This window comes from Martes martes (genome assembly GCF_963455335.1).
Source record: "Martes martes genome assembly, chromosome: 15".
In the NCBI taxonomy this organism is placed as follows: domain Eukaryota; kingdom Metazoa; phylum Chordata; class Mammalia; order Carnivora; family Mustelidae; genus Martes; species Martes martes.
In genome coordinates, this window is record NC_137903.1 from 15507854 (window position 1) to 15527347 (window position 19494).

The 19494-nt window shown below is 37.6% G+C and overlaps 1 protein-coding gene across 2 annotated transcripts in view; it reads left to right on the plus strand.

Moving 5' to 3' along the window:
* Positions 1–19494, plus strand: part of USH2A (usherin) — a gene marked incomplete at both ends in the record, with an annotated part of 700457 nt that overhangs the window by 530382 nt on the left and 150581 nt on the right. For both annotated transcript variants that reach the window (XM_080825193.1, XM_080825194.1), the window contains 3 exons: positions 1590–1811; positions 12184–12407; positions 17966–18170. In XM_080825193.1, coding sequence (XP_080681319.1) covers positions 1590–1811; positions 12184–12407; positions 17966–18170 — 651 coding nt within the window. The remainder of the gene's footprint in view (positions 1–1589; positions 1812–12183; positions 12408–17965; positions 18171–19494) is intronic.

Below are 19494 nucleotides of genomic sequence, written 5' to 3' on the forward strand. Positions count from 1 at the left end.
AGAAGAGTTTGAGAAGGGTTAGTATCAATTCTTTAAATGTTTGATAAAATTCACCAGTGAAATCATCTGGTCTAGAGTTTTTCTTTGTTGGGAGATTTCTAATAAGTTATTCAATCTTGTTAATAGTTATAGGTCTATTCAAAATTTCTATTTCTTCATGATTCAGTCTTTTAGGTTGTGTATTTCTAGTAATTTGTACATTTCATTTACTAGGATGGATTTTTGACCTATGAATATGGACAAGAAAGACTTCAAGGATACCTGCTAGGCATTCTTGTTCCCATTTTTTATATTCTTTACATATGTATCCATAGATAAATATTGCCCCATATTTTTAATATCATTTTGGTAAGCAATTCATCTTGTTCTTACTAACCAAGCTTTAGAATATTTCGACCTCACACTTAGATAAACTAATTGATAGAGATCAGGAAGTCCAGGACCATAAATTCCTAAGGGAATCCTAATTGTTTTTAGTGAATTTGAGTCTTCCTTTTCTTAAGGTTTGGCAAGTTATTAACTAGATTATGTAAATCTTATCTGGACCATGGTTTAGAGCTTTAAGACCTGCCAGAGGCTAGTCAATATACTTATAGACCTTATAAGATAAAATGAAGGAATATTGTCCAGAGAGAAAGATATATTTTAAAGGGTGAAGTGAAGAGAAGAGGATCTGTTGAAGACACAGAAGAAAGAAGAGTGAGGCAAGAGGGAGGAGAGAGTCAGGGTCCAAGGGTTCAGAAAGGAGGTCAACTGAGAGTTAGGTCATGAGCTAGAGAGGAGAAGTGCAGCTTTAATTTTAGATCCACCAAGTTGTTAGTAGTCCTTTCCAAGGTATCCTTAAAAGATGAAATTTTTTTTTTTTTTTGTCCTTTAGAGTTGTTCTGTCTTTTAGAGCATCTTCCTACCCCCACAAATGCTGCCTATTGACATTTATAAAATTTAAACTTTGATACCATGGCACTAGGCAAAAGACTATCTTATTCTTGTTTCAAGTTTCCCGGAATATCATGTAAAGGGAGCGTGTGGGTACAACTACATTAGTGAAATTCAGTGTCTGCCACAGCCCAGCAAAGTACTGATGTGCTGACTTGAATATAGTATTTTTATCTCCTCTCTTTTAATTGATCTTCACATTGAAAGTATTTTGTTTGCTTAAGTGATTATAAATTGGTTAAAAAAACATAATCTAGGGAATCCAACTTTTAGGTTAATTTCTGAATCCACTCCACTTTCCAAAAAAATACATGACATAGATAGAAAAGTATTTGTAGGCAAACTTTTTTATAATGTTACTTAATCATGTTACCAGACCTAACGTACACATTTCTTAGGGGTGAGAGAGGAAATAGGCAACATAGCGTTACCTCTAAGTTACCACCTGTGTATATGAGTAGATACATGTTTATACATCTTTAATACAAAAATTTTTAAGTTGTATTGAAAATTTTGCAACTCCAAAATGACAGCATTCTTTCTAATAATTCCATTAACCAGTTGGCATCTGCAATATGACTGATAAAATTTCATTGTGAGTCAAAGCATATTTTTTTAACTATGCAATGATTGTTATTGTCCTAAATTGACAGGTGAAGTATGTTGTCCAGATGAACAGCACAATCGGGTTTCCACTGGCATCGGCGACTCCTGCTGTGGTAGAATGCCTTACTCCTCCTCAGGAAACCAGATTTGCTGTGCTGGGAGGCTTCATGATGGCTATGGCCAGCAGTGCTGTGGTGGACAGATTGTGAGCAAAGATTTAGAATGCTGTGGTGGAGAAGAAGAGGGCATGGCATACAGCCGCCTTCCAGGTAAGGAGCTCTTGTGTACCTTTCAGGGTGGAGAATCTGAGAAACGGGGAGGTTGAAAATCTTGCCCTAGATATAAAGCAAATAAGGAGTTAAAGCTCATGTTAATTATCTCGAATGCAAAACTTAAGTACATTTTATATCACAAATAAAAATGTAAATTCACATTTTCCATGTTCATGTGATGCATTTAATTAAAACAGATTGAAATGCTTTCCTCTTGAAAAGTGTCATATCCACTGTAAACCAAAACCAAAACACACATGAATGCATTGGTTCTGGATCAAGAGAATATTTCCTAGGAAATGCAAACAATATGTAAAATTATTATTGATGACACTATGTCAATTATTTTGCTGTTATTCTTTTTTGGCTATTAATTTAACACTATTTTTTAGAAGTTTTTATTTATTTATTTATTTGACAGAGACAGCATGAGCACAAGTAGGGGGAGCAGCAGGCAGAGGGAAAAGGAGAAGCAAGCTCCTCACTGAGTGGGGAGCCCGATACAGGGTTAGATCCCAGGACCATGATCTGAGCTTAAGGCAGACGCTTAATAACTGAGCCACCCAGGGACCCCATAAATTAACACTAATTGTAAGAACAATCATTATCATTGATGGAGTACTTACTATCAGCCAGGTACTATGCCCAATGTTTTATACATTATTACCTCAATTAGTCTCTTTTTTCTATTAATCCTTATAAATATCTTACTAGATAGATACTATTATTGTTTACATTTTAAAAATGAGGAAACTGAGGCATAGAGATTAGACAGTGTCTAAGATCACATGGTAGTCAGATACAGATTTTGGGGTGCCTGAAAGTTATATAATTTGGGGTACCCTTTTTAAGGAAAGAAAATGAAATGATTAAGATAAGACAAAATATAAAAATAGTATTTACTTAGAAGGAGGCACTAAATTATAAAAATTACAAACCAAAAAAAGGAAATCTAGCAAATCCCACTAACATAAAAATAGTTATGTTTGGATTCTATAACTTCTGACATCCCTCTTTTCTCCTCCTGACACATTTAACTTATATCTTTGATCACCGCTTCATGGGACAATGGTTTTGTACCATTTAGCTCTAGAAAGACAACTCATTTTTTCTGCCATGTGATTAATTAAAACATTTTTAATTATTTCAAGTTTCAGAAAGTGGCTTTAAGCTTCAAAATTTATTATTGTAATTTTATGTAAATGTTTAAGGATTATTGTCAAATTTGGAGAAATATCTACCAAGGATCTTTATAAGATTTAAGGGCATTTTAAGTTTTCTTGACTTAAGGTGATTTTCAGTGACTCATCTTAAATATTTGTTGAACTGACAAATCATTAACCAGTTTTTCATGGATATCCTTATTATATGATTGAATTTGAGTTGTACGTTATCATGATGTCACTATTTTATCTACACATCAGCAAAAGTATAAATTTTTCCAATATATTTATGAGTTACCTATCTTCATAATTTGTAATAATTTATGCTTCGATCCTAGATCCATCATTTTCTTTTAATAGTTTAGTACCTTTGTTATAATTTAAAATTTATTTTGTTATAATTCTCTTCTCGATGGCAGACTCTTTCAAGTGATTCTGTTGTTCAGTTTTACAACTTTTGTTTCATATTCCATTAATTTTTCTGTCTGATCTTTCTCTTTCTTTAAAGCTTCCCTTTACATGTATCCAAATTAGGAGTCTGTAATTTCTCACATTCTTTGTCTTCCCAAATTGCAGTTAAAATGACCTATTCAAGCCTTAATGACTTTTTGATAGAGGTGACAGAAGTCATATAAACATAGCTACTGAACCCAGACTTAATATTTCCCCAAATCAACTTCCTCTTAGTTAGATTTCAAAAATGTACATGATCACTCTCCTATTTTAATCAATACAAGGAAAAATAAGACAGAAGGCAAGTTAAAGGGGCAAGAGACAGAGGCCATAACAAATTGTAGTTAAATATTTTACATTTGCTAATTTTATAAAAATATGTGACTGTGCCTACCTTGAAGGGGGCTCATGTAAACAAAGCCTGAAATTCAAGCTTCATCAGCTTCAGGGTAAATCTGCTTGTGTAACCTGAAAGTGTTGGAACTCCAGCCCTTCTCTGAGCATTATTTCAGGACATCATTATATCTTGATGCAGATGAACTATGAATTTCCTATTGTTTTTCTATAATTTCTTCTTTTAAAAAAAAAACATCAGTGTTACCCATAATACCAGTAATAGTTATTTATTGAACTATTATTGTTAAATTTACCATATTTTTGTACACCTTCTCTTCTATGTAAAGTTCTGATGAAAATTGCTAAGAAGAGCACTTCAAGAACAAGACTAATCAATCAAAACAATTTTAAAAGTTATCAATCCTAGGATTGAATCCTAGATTCAGGATTCAATCCTGAATCTTGTGCCTTAACAAGAATACTAGACTCTCAGTATTTTCATAGCCCTTAAGTACATAAGAAATGCTTAATTATATTATTCATAACTAAATTTCAGTATTCCCAGTATGGGAAAGTTTTTTTTTTTCCTTTTTTGAACCAGAAAATACCTGATTTCTAATTTTTCATTTTATCTTTGGTCAACCATCAAGTGTGTTTCCAAGGCATTTACTATTCTATAAAGTCATAAATCACCCATCTGGATCCACACTACATCCACCTATGCATTCTTTTTTTTAAATTTAATTTTATTTTTTCAGTGTTCCAAGATTCATTGTTTATACACCACACCCAGTGCTCCATGCAATACGTGCCCTCCTTAATACCCACCACCAGGTTCACCTATCTATGCATTCTTCTTTAACCCAACCCAGAAGGACATATTTAGAGGAAGATATTAATATACATACTGTCAAACTATTTGATAGTCCCATGTGATTTGTTGATCTGCATCAACTGTCCAGAAAATCGTGATGATGGATAGTTGCCCTATATACAACAGAATTAGGTTTCAATTAGGACACTTTCATTTAGCCTCCCCCTCCAATTTAAGGATTTCCTCCAATACATGGCACAGGACTCCTGGATCTTCAGTATAATAAGGTAGCAAGAAAGTTGACTTTGCCAGGTAAAACCAAGAAACAAAACCAAAAAGTAACTTGCCAAGGTCTTTTAAAATGAATGATGCATTGAATCATATGATACACAAGAGTTCAGTGGAGACACATAGTCCTTTCAAAAAATTTCCCCATGGGGGCACCTGGGTGGCTTGGTGGGTTAAAGCCTCTGCCTTCGGCTCAGGTCATGATCCCAGGGTCCTGGGATCAAGCCCTGCGTTGGGCTCTCTGCTTGGCAGGGAGCCTGCTTCCTCCTCTCTCTCTCTGCCTGCCTCTCTGCCTACTTGTGTTCTCTGTCAAATAGATAAGATCTTTAAAAAAAAAAAAAATGTCCCCATGAATTGTAGCCTTAAGAAGTTAGTGTTCTAAAGATAACTGAAGTCCAGTCAAGGAATCCAGCCTGGTCACGTGTCTCCTAGACACTGCTTACTGGCTAAAATATGTACACAATAGTCAGGAAATAAGATACAACTATGGCAAAAAGTAAACAACATTCTGTGTTCACTATTTGCAAAGCGGAGTTTTTTGTACCTTGTATACATCCGCACATTTATAACACACTTAAACCTTGCATCAACCCTATGAGGTAAGTACTAGTCTCTCCAATTTCGAGATGAGGAAATGGAGGCATTTCTCACAAAAGTAAGAAACCATCCCCGGATCACATAAGTAGCAAGTGGCTGCCTTACTTCCGGTAACATTAATTGCTATTATAAATGAAACTCCCAAATTTGTAAAGGCTCAAATACAACAGGGGTTTACTTTTTCTTATATAATAGCACTGAGATATGAGCCGATCTGTAGGTCAGCTCTCTTTCCTAGTTATGAGCTACCTGTTGAACTGCCAGATTCTGTGGTCACCTGGGAGTTGTATCTATTTCTGCAGCCAGAAGGGGAAAAGAGCATGGAATAACATGTGTCTGAGTTCTTTTTTTATTTGCCAGGTCTAGGAATAGCAAATATTTTAATTAACATTTCACTGAACTAGAACTCAGCTATCTGTCGACGCCTAAATGCAAGGGAGGCTGAGAGATTTGCCTGTGAATTCTTGAAACTGTGTCTAAGAATGGATTCTAACTCCATCTAAATGGTGACAGAGTCCATGCTCTTAACTTCTTTGATCACTCTGATAGTTGGAGGAGCATTGGATACTCTCCCACGCAAGCCATAGCAATGTATGTCAGGTCTACTAAGCAGGACCAATATAATAAACTCAGGTTGCAAACATTTTCAGGAATACTGGGGAAAAAAAGAGGCATTATAAACTCTCCCTTTGACAACATACCTAATGTAGGCCAAAGTTAGAAGAGGGGGTATGACATATGAGTGCTAAGCCCTGAGACAGTGACGTTTAAAGAATGATCTGGGACTTCTAAGGGTCAGATTCTTGGCAGAGAGATGTTTGCAGGTGGTCTGTGAGATCAAAATGATTTTCATAATAATGCTAACCTATTATATGCCTTTTTCAAACTCATTCTCTCATGAGTATACAGTGGAGTTTTTCAGAGGTTACATGGCATGTGATATTGCAACAATTGAATGCAGAAGCAGGTATGAGAAGTTAATTCCTTCTAGTAAACCAGACATTAGAGAGGCTTTGCAAAAATGCAAAACAATGTCATTCTTCTCACTCACTCTTCTCAGTTTGGAAAATGTATTTATTTTTCATAAATATTTTGTTAACATGTTATATATTTATTATTACTTAAATGAATTAATGAATACATATTTCAAAAATTTTTGTTTTAGGCTCTAACCCAGTATTTATCAACAGATATAACCCACATAAACAAAAGCTATTTGGAGTCCTCGATTATTTGTAAGAGTGTAAAGGGGTCCTCAGACCAAACTTTGTAAATCACTGCTTTAAGGCATGGTTATTATGTATACTAGAAAATCATGGCACTTAATTAGTTACCCTGTGCTTTAATTAACCAGTTGAGTATCTCCTCTTTTAGATGAGCAGCTAAAATTACATCCCTTAAAGACAGAACAATGGATGCCAGGTTGGGGGGATGCAAAAGCATTGCCCCCTCCATACCATAATGAGTCAGAGTTTTAACATAACAACAAAAATGTCTCATTTTAACATCTGTTCATCTGTTACCTTTTTTTAGTCAATTGCCATATTCCTTCCTTTGATAAAAATGTATTGTGTAGTGACTATGCTCAATACACTATTCTTGGTGCTTGCGATTGTAAAAATCGCTGATTCCATTTTTATCCTTAAGGACTTATAATCTAATCAAGGAGGAAAGACCCTATAAGGTTAAACACAGTCCATCAGAGAGGGATGAACACAAGTATATTCTTAAGACTGAGAGATCACTGCAGTCAAGGTGATGGAAAAAGCTAAACCATTAGATTGGAACCTCAAATAATGAGTAAGATTTTGAGATGTGTAGAGGGAAGAAGGACATTTCAGCCAAAGGGCATAGCTTGAGCCAAAGTGTGAAACTGGCAGTCTGTGAAGCATGTCCAAGTAGTAGTGAGCAGTTGGGTTTGTTGGAGGGATACACTGTGTGCAAGGAAATAGAGGGAGACTGGTCTGAGTAGGCAAAAGGATCTGAACGTTACTAAGTAACCAAGGAAGGGGCCAATGTGATGATAAGAACCATGACTTAAGGCAACAAATTTTTTGGTGGCAAATGAATGTGAAGGAGAAGGAAAGATAAGTCAGAACACTATCGCCAAAAAATAAAACGTACCTGTTTTAAGAGATGAAGTAGAGGTAACTGTCCATTAGGACAATGGCTCCTAATATTTCAGGGACTATACACTCCTTAAGAATTGTTACGAAGTTACGAAGCCGCACTGCCACGACTACGCAGAAGTTTGCTTGCAATTTCATATACCCCTGAAGCCCATCCTTGGGCCCCAACTTCAGAATCACTTCTTACTGACTTCACTGTGATTTTCCATGCTTGTCAAATATTTCTTAAACAAATTGCAACATTACACAGCTCCAGTGAATCAAGATTCACTCTAGAGCTTCTCACCACATTCTGCGATTCTGCCAAGGCTGGTAATCATGGTGGACGTAAGGAATGATACTTTTTAAAAGGAAAAGACCCTCTTTTTATTCTCTTGACCTTCCTGCAGGTTTCAGTGAAAATAGACACATTCCACCTGTCTTTTTCCTCTCACTGCTGCCGCTCCCTCCTGTCGCCCCTAATGACTGTGACCTCAGTGACCTTCCAGAATATCCATATGGTCCTTTTTCTCCTCAACCTAGCAACACCATACCTGCTACACGAGGGTTTGGATCTCATAATATTGTTCCTAAGCCTGGCCTCTCTCACTGTCTGGCATTGTGTGCCTGCCATAAGACCAGGCTGGCTCGTAAAACATCTCTTTATGTACTTTATTACTTAAACTCTTTTATTTGCCTGCAGGAGCCCTTTAACAAAATCACATTGAATTGACTTTCTCACACCAAATCAAATCTCCCTGGTCCCAGTTCAGTTGTCTTTGTCAATATGTATTTTATAAATGGAGTGAATTAACAGATGCTGTTGGAACAGAAGTGCTGGGGTAGCGTTTATGTTTTTACTGCTCTCTCTGGGCAGATGAGTTGTGTAGGAGTGTTATACAGGTATCTCGGGATGAAAGTCACGCTCGTCATTGTGGTGGATATGTATTCTTAACCATTTTCTTTGGGTGTATTTTAAACCTCTTTATTACTCTTTTTATTCTTAGTGTTTGCTTGTATGGTTTTGTCATTGATGCCACTAATCTTGGATTGGACTTGATTGTATCTTTTAGCATAAAGAGATGAACATTAAAGTCTCCCTACCATTCAAAGAGGCCAGGATTTTTTGTTACCCGTGAGAAACCGATCAAGCCATACCTTTGGAACATATTGCCTGATTTCTATTATAAAGGTTATCCATGAAGCCTTAGATAGGAAAATCTAGGTTGGAACTGCTTTGTAATAGAATACTGAGTTTCCATTTCCTGGAGTCGGACTTCTGCAGAACGACTGACTACATAGAAGACGGGATCTGGAAACTTTGCAAAGAGGGAAATATAGCACAGAAATCCATCATGAAGGAGCTGTACTAAAGAATATTTTCCAGAAAGATTTCCATGTGACATAAGAATTTTTGAAAGGTGTAATATAGGAAAAAAACACATCTCAACAATTTGGGGAGCATGTTTGTTCTACCCTTTCTTTGTCAGTTTTGTGGTGGTAGCCATGGGGCCATCTACTGGTGGAGACAAGCATGCATCTCTTTTCTTTCATATTCTGCCACCAATTTTATAAGTTTGTCCTAAGAATGACTAATCACAAAACTTTTTTTCAGTCTTATAGGCCTAAAATATAGTCCCTTGGCTTAAAATGTCCCCATGATCAGTCCCAGAGTTGCACATTAATTTGTCATGTTCTCGACTGTGTTCTTTCCTACTTTACTGTTTTTATCTCAAAAGCATGATTCATAATTCTTGGCCTTTCTTTTTCTAGAAAAATGGAATGCCTATTTTACAGAATTAACAATTTAGAAATTCATCAGTACTATATGTTTATAAATGCTTTCCTTGTCAGCCCTGGCCATTAAATGAATGTTAGTAATGTATTGAAACTATTCATGGTATTGTGAGTAGAAGATTCTTTCCTTCACTGTTTTCTCTGTTGTATCCAATAAAATGGAAGCTATCTGTTGGATATATACTCTGTTGGGAAGATAAAATATATTGCAGTTTGATATCAAAAATAAATATCTAGTAGCTCTATGTGTACTGTACCACTTTGGTAACATCTGTCCAAAAAGCATCTTCACCTTTGTACAAATTTTAAAGAACAGCCTCTGGAAAAATAGATCAATCCATCAACAATAGATCGATCTGTGACCTGTTTTGTTTCTCTTTTGGCATATTTAAAATTGTGCATTCTACGTGTCAGAGTTCAAAAGTCAAGTGCTACATGTGATAAATTAGGCAGGGGTCAAAAGTTATTGCAATGCAGTTTCAGAAGATTGTCTGTCTCTGAATTTGCAGCTCATTCATGCTGAAGTGATGCACTATGGGAATTAGTACCAAACTCTGCTCTGCAACATCTGCTCTCCCTAAGTGAGTTAGTGCACGTCAGACATCTTTATGTCAGAATATTGCAGTGATGGATGCAGTCTTCAGAAAATGCTGCATAAAAATCTGGTGTGCCGTTCTGGCCATTAAGTGAAATTACTATTTAAATTAATGGCACTGTCACAGTTTATCTGTGCAAAGAATGAACGCTGATTAGGGTATTAAGTAATTAGCAATTTATCACACTGGAACAAGGTTGATAATAATTAAAGAAGTAATGGTTTACCAAAGAAACTAGAAAGGGAGTCACTTCTTGTTATGAGAGTGGAATCTTGGCTGAAAATTTTAATTCAGTGAAACAAAGATGAAGCTCTTCGTGAAAGAAAGCAGCCTTTTTTTTTTCCTAGTGTAAAAACAGTTCATTATCAAAATTTTAGTTGACCTGTCAAAAGTCCCTCAGAGCGATCAGATGACTGATTAGGAGTTTTGAATTAGGTCAATGTCTGCATTTTGATTTTATACTTAAAGCATGGTGAAACCATCAAGTAACTTGGGAGTAGAAGGGGAGAATGTATTCTGCTCCCTAAAGGGCCAGTTTTCAGTTTTCAGATTGCTCTTTAAAATGGAAACATGAATTATTTTAAGAAAACTGCTAGAGAAAAAAATGACGGTGGAAAGCCCAAGGTTGTATTTAAATGTCTGATCAGAAGGCAGCAGGGAAAAAAAAATGTCCAAACAATACAAAACTTGAAGCTCTAGATTTGTGTAATGTGTCAGTTTTACCATTTTACCATAATCAAAACTCAGATTACAATGATAACTCTGCTGTGTGTATTTATATGAAAAAAAATCTTTCCTGGAAATGTTAAAACAATGAAATTTATTAATAAAGCACCAAAGAAAACAGTTTACGTTTAAACCAATTACTTCGAACATTTACCACACTTAGATGGCATGCAGAAACTGAGTTATGATCAATATACATCATCTTAAAATATTGGGAGATATTTTTTTAAAGTGGAAAGATCAGTGAGAGAGTTCTTTGGAGTCATGTGTGGCTAAACATTTTTCTTAAGGTATGTACCAAGCCAGTGTCTACTTTCGATAATTTTTTTAAATAAAAAGCACTTAAAACTCGCTGGTCTATTATTAGGAGTGTCTTTCATAATGTAGGTGTTTGTACAGGACCAGAACAAACAATTCAAGACCCCGGGGCACTTTGAAGTTGAGGTTCTTTGTGTTATCAGTCAGGACTAATAATAAATAAACAAAATTCTAATTAAAGTAAATCATTCATCACACTGTGCTGCTTTATCACTGGATATAAATTCTGATATAATAGCACTGTGACATAGGGTATAGGCACCTTCATTTCTGGCTTAATCTGACTCTAGAGTATTGTTTATTTATTCAGGCTTGTATGTCTAAATTTCTGTTGTATCTCTTCTATGGCAAGATCTAAATGATGTGAACACAGGCAGTTAAACTGAATTTGGTGCAAGAAAGGAGTTTTGTTGGTGTGAAAGGCACATATGTCTTTCCTCAACAAGTGGGGCGATCAATGTTCCCCCTTACAGGATCTTTCTGTCCCTGCCTCCAACCTCTCATCCATGTCCAGGGATGGGTCTAGAACACAGTGCTGCTCAAAAAACAGTGACCAAATTGTTCACCTGATCGGTGAGCAGGCTCAGATGGTTTTGAAGAAACTTATCTCATGAAGAAAGAATGGTTATCATTGCTGCTGGATTCACAAGAAGCAAATACGTGCACTCTCGACAAAGCCAGGCAAAAACTTGTACGACTCCTACCATAGCATCTCCAATGACAGGATGGTCCTACCTCTCTCTCTCCTGTTCAGGCTCTCATCCCAGAGTGCCTCGGTGACCTTTTCTCCCTTGCAGATTGCTAGAGCTTTCCTCTGATCCCCTGGACTTTATCCCTTCCCCTGCAAGACGATATTATCATCCCAAAGTGGGCAGGTGATTCTCGTGACGGAAATCAGGGCTTTTTTTTTATGGAGCTTGGGAGAAGTCTGGCCCTGCTGAATGGTTTTGGAACCCTTCCTCCTGAGTGTTCTTTACCTAATTAGTGTCTAGTGCTCTTGGTAGAAGGACCCTCACTGCACATTTAAATCACCTTGGTAAGGAAATGCTACCTTAGGTATTGTACCATTTCAGCAACTGCCTGAGTCTGACATTTTTATACCAAACTTTATAGCAGTCTCCGTTTTCTTCCTTTTTTTATTTCATATTCATATATAACGTTTTATTGTTGCAGGGATGTTCTGTTGTGGGCAGGATTATGTGACTATGTCAGATACCATATGCTGCTCAGCTTCCAGTGGAGAGTCTAAAGCACATGTTAAAAAGAATGACCCAGTGCCAGTAAAATGCTGTGAGACTGAACTTATTCCAAAGAGCCAGAAATGCTGTAATGGGGTTGGATATAATCCTTTGAAATATGTTTGCTCTGACAAGATTTCAACTGGAATGATGATGAAGGTAATTGATAGAAAACCTCTCAGAGGTGCTGATTTGACAATGGAAAGAGAAATACATTGTTCATAACTATTTTTCTAAAATAGGAATATAAAAACTCCTGTGTGCATTATTCATTTTCACATTACATCCATATTAATACCAAATGAGTTCACTGTGATTGATGTTATTGCAATGAATTCTAAAGGAATTAATAATGATTAGCTGTTCTCAGGAAGCTTTACCCAGCACTCCAGATCAGTGCAGGACCGAAAGTCTGTGCCGAAAGGGCCAGCACTTGTCAGCTGGGACCTCTGCGTCGTGCCGTTTTACGTCCATGGGTGCTGGGGATGGAAATGGAGAGAGAGCCTGTCTTCTCCCCCCTGGGCCTCTAACCATAATCCAACAGTTTCTTTTGATAGAGACTTTAAGATCCAGCAAATTCACTTGTGCTTATATCCTATTCCTTGAGACAGCGGAAGATCAGCAAATGCCTGCCAACCATGACAGTGAACAGGCCTCTGAGTGTACCATTTGTTTGGATGTTGAGATGCTTCACGGACTGACATGTCATGTTTTGTTAGCATTAAACTTGACCCAGGGCTCCAGAAACCTATCAGTTTAAAGAACGGATTGTGGACTTCAAAAAACCAGACACCCTACTCTGTTCTGTAGCAATCCGCTATTAGGAGATGGTTGCAAAAGGGTGTTTGGGTCATAGACCATGGAAGGGCTCTTGCCAACCAATACAACTGTACAGTCATTGTGTAGACGCCATATACGTGAGTTGTAAAGTAAGTCTCGAGATTGTTAGGGTTCCAGCAAGCACTTTGCAACAATTAAGACAACTCATGAAGTTGTTAAAGAGAGTAAGTACTTTATGAAGTGAATAATCATACAAAATACCCTTCAAAAATAGTTTTTCATCTACAAATTTTTTTTAGCAATTGGTCTGACCTATACACAACTTTAAAATAGCCTATTCCAGGGGTGCCTGGGTAGCTCAGTCAGTTAAGTGTCTGCCTTCAGCTCAGGTCATGATCTCTGGGTCCTGGGATTGAGTCCCGCATCGGGCTCCTTGTTCAGGGGGAGTCTGCTTCTCCCTCTGCCTCTGCCTGCTGTGCCCCCTGCATGTTTTCTCTCTCTCTCTCTGGCAAATAAATAAATAAAATCTAAAAAAAAAATAAATAGCCAATTCTATGAAGTCAATCCAACACTATGCACCCACAGGTTGGTTTTTTCAGAAGTTTGGACTAAGAAATTTTTCTGAAATACAGAGTCTTAAAAAGCTGGTGATGTTACAAGGACATGACTTTTTTTTTTTTTTAAGATTTTGTTTGTTTATTTGAGAGAGAGAACAGAGAGTGAAGCAGTGGGGGCGGGGAGAGGGAGAAGGAGAGGTAGAAGCAGACTCCCTGCTGAGCGTGGAACATGATGGGGGGCTCCGTCGCAGGACCCCAAGATCATGACCTGAGTTAAGGCAGATGCTTAACCGACTGAGACACTGAGGTGCTTTGCAAGGACATGTCTTTAAAAATGACCAGATAAGAAGCATCTATGTGGAAAACTCTAAAAGGGGCACTCATATTTGAAAGATGAAGATAGAAAACTTGTTAGTCTCAAAAAGGACACCACTGCTCACAACTATTTGCTTCATTACTGCTCACTCACATTTGTTTCATAGGCGTCTCATTTTGGTTCCAGGAAGATGTAGCTTCTGTGATGCAAGGACAATGTTCAGGCTATACCCATGATCTTTTAAATTGACTTAACTTGGCTTTAGGAAGGCCAATTAATAATGATATAATCATATCAAATATTCATATTTAAATTATTATTATTAGGATAATATTTCTGAATGCCAAATCAAGCAGTGTGTTATAGGTAAAGATCAAGTTATGGATTGCATTTTGTTTCCTGAAGACCTCTTTTCTGGAGACTTCTATCTCCTGCTCCAATCAGGGCTAGACTGCTGTAGGATTTCTCCCCCTGCAAGTCTTCTCTAACTGTGGGTTTGGGAATCCCTTTTACTTCCCTCCCTGTGTTGGTGTCCCTGTGTTCTCAATCCAAGGGTCCCCTTTTCTTGCCTTTATGCCTTCTTTTGGAGAAATATCATTTGGGGTATGGGTGCGTAAAAGGTAAATTTTTTGAGAGCTTGACATTTGAAATGATCATTTTTTGAGCCTCCCACTGGATTGATAGCTTGACTAGGTAAACGATGCAAGGTTAAAAATTATTTCCACTGAGGATTTTGACATCATGTCTGCGTTTTTAAACTTTCATTGCTCTTCTGATTCCTGTTTCTTCTTAGGTACCCATGTTGTTTTTCCTATAAAAGGTTTGAACAGATTCTCTTTATTCTGTTTTTCTAAAATTTCATTAAAAATTTTGAAAAAAAATAAAATTTCATGACAATATGTCTCTTTGGGGATGATATTATTATTATTATTCATGAAGCTGTACTTTTTGTGGATTTTTTCAGTGTGAGATCTTATGACCTTTAGTTCTGGGGAATGCTGTTTTATTATTTCTTTGATAATTTGCTCTCTTCTTAATCTCGGTTTTTACTGATTAGTTTGGTGTTAGACTTTCCATCTTTTCTTTTTATTTCTTAACTGTTGATTAGTTAACTCTTCATCTTTTTCAACACGATCAGATTTTGCCTTAGCTTCATCTTCCAACCTTTGTTTTAATTGATTGATTTTATTTAGCTATCATATTTTTTATTTTCTATTTTTTAGGTTCTTTTTTTTTTTTTTTTTTTTTTTAGTTTTTCAGTGTTCTTTTGTTTTTGTTGGCTATTATTTGTTCATGGCATCCCACTTTTGTTCCATTTGTGGGATACCTTTTTTATCATTCTGGAAATACTAATCCCATTGTTTATTGTTTCCTTGTTGTTTATTTGCATTTTTCCTTGAATTGTCTCATTTGTTTGATACTATTTTAGTTTTCTTCTTTGCCTTGTTTTGTTTCTGCTCCCTCTCAGTTCTTTTCTCTATGTTTTTAAATCTGCTCTTTCCTTTAGAGGCCAAGTGAGAGCTCATTGCGCAGACGCATCCGTTAGTGGGGAGCGAACAGTAGCCCAATCATGTGGCAGGATGGTTTTGTGTCAGGGAGTCACATTACCAAGAATCCTTAGAATATCTGCTTAATTAACTGTCCTTAATAATGCATCCTAGATCAGGATAAGACATATGCTTGGCTGACAGCATACAGAGAATCAGTAGGAAAGGGCACTGGGATTCTCACTGTGCAATATGCAGACTTGTATTTGGTTTTCCCACTCTGGCTGCTGGCCTGTATCTTCCAGTTGACTCTCTCTTTTCCTTTTAATTTCACCAAATCTTCTCTAAGCTCTTTCTCATTTGTAACCCTTTACCAAAATGCAAACAAACCTATTACTAATGTTTTCAATTATAACCTCCTCCCTTAGGGCTATGATCTCGGTAGCACTGGCTTACTTTGATAGTTATCCCAGGTCATGATTTTACCAAATATTTAGCCACAGCATAACAGAGTTCCCCAACTTTCCAAACCCCAGTATGTATTTCTTTGCCACTGCCCACCTAAAAGTTAAGCCAATGCCATGAGATTTAGGACTTTATTGTTGTTGAGACAATATCTAACTTCAAAGTTCTAATTTATGTTTTAGCTAGGACATGCTAGACTAGGCCAAAATAAAAACAAGTACAGTCACATATGAAATGGGTCAATAGAATAAAATTAAAAAAAATTTATTTTCACATTGCAGTCCAATGTGAGTTAGGCAGCTCTCCTCCAAGGAATGTCTCAGGGGCCCAATCCCTTCCATCTTGTGGGGCTTCACACATGACCCTCCGAGTGCAATGGGAAAGAGGAGAGAGTGGATGATTACACATGTTCGAGTCTCACATACAAGCAAAAATACATCCTTTCTGCAGAGTAAGCGCATGGACATTTCTAGTTATGTGCCTTTTCCTACTCAGCTGGACTTGCAAATCTAGTATCCCTAGGGAGAAAAAACAAAATAGACGTTACTGGGCACATGGTATGGTCTCTGCCACATTCATCCAGTTCCTAGCTTCCAAAAATGTCTGGGCTGTCCTGTGGTTATTAGTGCCCTTCCTGTTTCCTTGGACTTTCTCTATTCTTTAACGGTCATCTAGTTGGGCTTCACGAGGAGACGAAGCTAAGTGCAGGTGTTCAATTCACTATATTCACATGGAAATCCTACTGTAGCTTTCTGAAGCAGATTTACTTTGACAACCTTTGGGAGAATAATTTTACGTATATGAGGTAAGAGAGTTTGAATGTAGATCAATTTTAAACAGCAAAAAATTATTTTAAATACGTTATGCCATCTATGGTGCCTGGGTGGCTCGGTCGGTTGAACATCCAACTCTTGGTTTCGGTTCAAGTCATGATGTTAAGATCGTGAGGTGGAGCCCCAGGCCAGGCTCCCTGCTCAGTACAGTCTGCCTGAGATACCGTCTCCTCCTCCCCCCCACACCTGCTCCTTCCCCTGCCCATGCTCTTTCTCTAACATTAATTAATTAATTAATTAAGCCGCCTATGGAAAGGAAAGATGAAGGAAAGTTTTGCGTGCCAAAATTGTTGCCTTATTTATACCTCCTGTAATCTGGGATGATGAAATACTTCATTTTCTGACACTAGAACACACTCGTACTTACCAATAACTATAAAAAGTCCAGAGACTCATCAGAGGAAAGGTTTACAAATGTAAATAATAATAACTATAATGAGAGTTCATGAAATATGTAGATTTTTTAAAATTTGGACAAGGAATACTTCTGAGAAGTCCAACTTGCCCTACAGCACCAACGTACAGATTCTCAAATATCTCATTATTTTCTCTAAAGCTCCATTAGAAAACTGTCAAAGTAACAATAGTAAAATAATTACTTCTGCTCTTTTTTGTATTTAAATTATATTTATAATAGGGGTGCCTGGGTGGCTCAGTGGGTTAAATTATATTTATGATCATCTTATATAGTTATATCTAAGTGTAAGCTATTTATAGGTGTTATCTCGTTTGATGCACATAACAAACCTGCATGGTAAATGTAATTTCCATTTTCTGACGGAAGGAGCTGAGCCTTCGAGAGTGTATGTGACGTGCTCAAGGTCACAGAAGTAGGAAGTGGCAAAACAGGACTCTGAATCCCTATGTATGTCATCCACACCAGAACTGCTTTCTAGTATACGCACCACCTCCACTTTTTTTCATAAGTCTTGAGACATTTATTCATGAGCTAAGTGGAAGAAAATCTCATTTTCATTTGTAGAAACCTGCCCGATGTACATCTAAATGCAAATTTTTAAAAGACTTGTTTATTTATTTTAGAGAGAAAGAGAGAGCACCTGTGGGTTGGGGGGAGGGGCAGAGGGAGAGACGCTCAAGCAGACTCCCTACTGAGCACAGAGCCCCACGCAGGGCTGGATTCCACAGCCCATGAGATCAGGACCCAGGAGATCATGAGCTGAGCTGAAACCATGAGTCTGATGCTCCACTAGCTAAGTGACCCAGGCGCCCCTGTCCAAACGTAATTTTTAAATCTCCTCTCCCCACCTCCACCACTCAGGAAAACGGAGAGTGTGGGACTCTCTGCCCAGCATCTCTGGAAGCCACAGCGTACTGCGGCAGGTGTGACTTCAACTTCACCAGCCATGTTTGTGCTGTGATCAGAGGACCTCATGATTCCCCCGGCAAGGAATCAACAGACGAAATATGCTCGTCTGCTGAAGAGACCGTTCACACGGGAAGTGCAAACACGTTCTCCTTCACAGGTAACAGAAACCGGGCCACCTGTCCGTGGCTTAGGAGGGATAGTGAAAAGCTGCAGAAAATGCATCCTTGTTTCATCCTGATGTCAACCCCCTCCTTAACCTAGTATCAGTTAATTTCTTCATACTATGGGCTAGCTAGTTACAAGGTAATTAAAGGCACACTTTGGATCTGTTCAAAGTTAGTAGTTCAAAAAAAGTGGAAAGTCTAAATTCAGACAAAGGTATATACTGCTCTAAAGTAAACATGTAGAAAATTCAGAACAGGGAAATAGCTTATGTGTTCTTTTATGGTATACCCAGTTAATCATCAGTGAGCCCCATTTTCTTTCTTAAAAGTGTGAATGCAGGCTTTCAATAAATGCAAAGCATGAATGTTGCTGTACCTGTAGGCAGGAAACAGGAAGAAACCTGTCTGATCACCAGTAAGACCTCACAGCATTATTCTGGGCAGGCGCTTAAAGTATCCCTTTCCTGATCTTGGGTCTGGGTCTGGAGACGGCACTCTCCCACAGCCTGGTGTTGCCACTAAATGGCTATTGTCTTGGGAACAATAACCTTCACAGTTACTGAAAATATTAATTTTCAGGCCCCATCTTCGCCCTGCTGAGTTCCTCTGAAATAGTGGTTCTCAGGCTTGGCTAAACTGAGTGAAAAACACTATAAAGTTTAAGATCATCTCCAAAATAGTTCTGTCCTCTATTAAATTTTTATTATTTGTCCATTTACTTAAGTCCCTACAGAGTTTGTTTCTGCCTTTTGAAAACTTAAGTGTGTGTGTGTGTGTGTGTGTATGTGTGTGTGCAGCTGTGTGTATGTATGTATGTGGGGGGTGTGTGTGTGTGTGTGTGTGTATATACATATATATATATAAAATCAACCATCATCTAGAGTCAAATAGAATACATTTAAGTGACATAATTCAAGCAAGCTAAGGTTAACTAAACTGCTCTGTTCCATCATGACTCACCATTCTGCCTTACTTAACCAATGGTGGGTGATAATGGCAGACCTTAAGATTACAAAAAAATAAGGCAAGATGCTGGAGTGAGGAAGTAGATTAAGGAGGGAAAGCAGGAACAAAGATAAGGTTCCAGGGATGTGCTAGATGCTTTAAAACCTTACCCTAATTCACCCACAAAGCAATCACGGAAGTATGGTCATTGAACAGATGAAGAGACTGAGGATCAGATCTATAAAAGTAACTTGCTAAGGGAAGATGTCAGATGTAAATCACGTCGCCCTCAAGACCTGCAGATTTAGAAGACTCTTCGTGGTGTAGGAGGTCCTCGCACTGTGCTCCAAACTCCCCTCACGTATTTCTTCC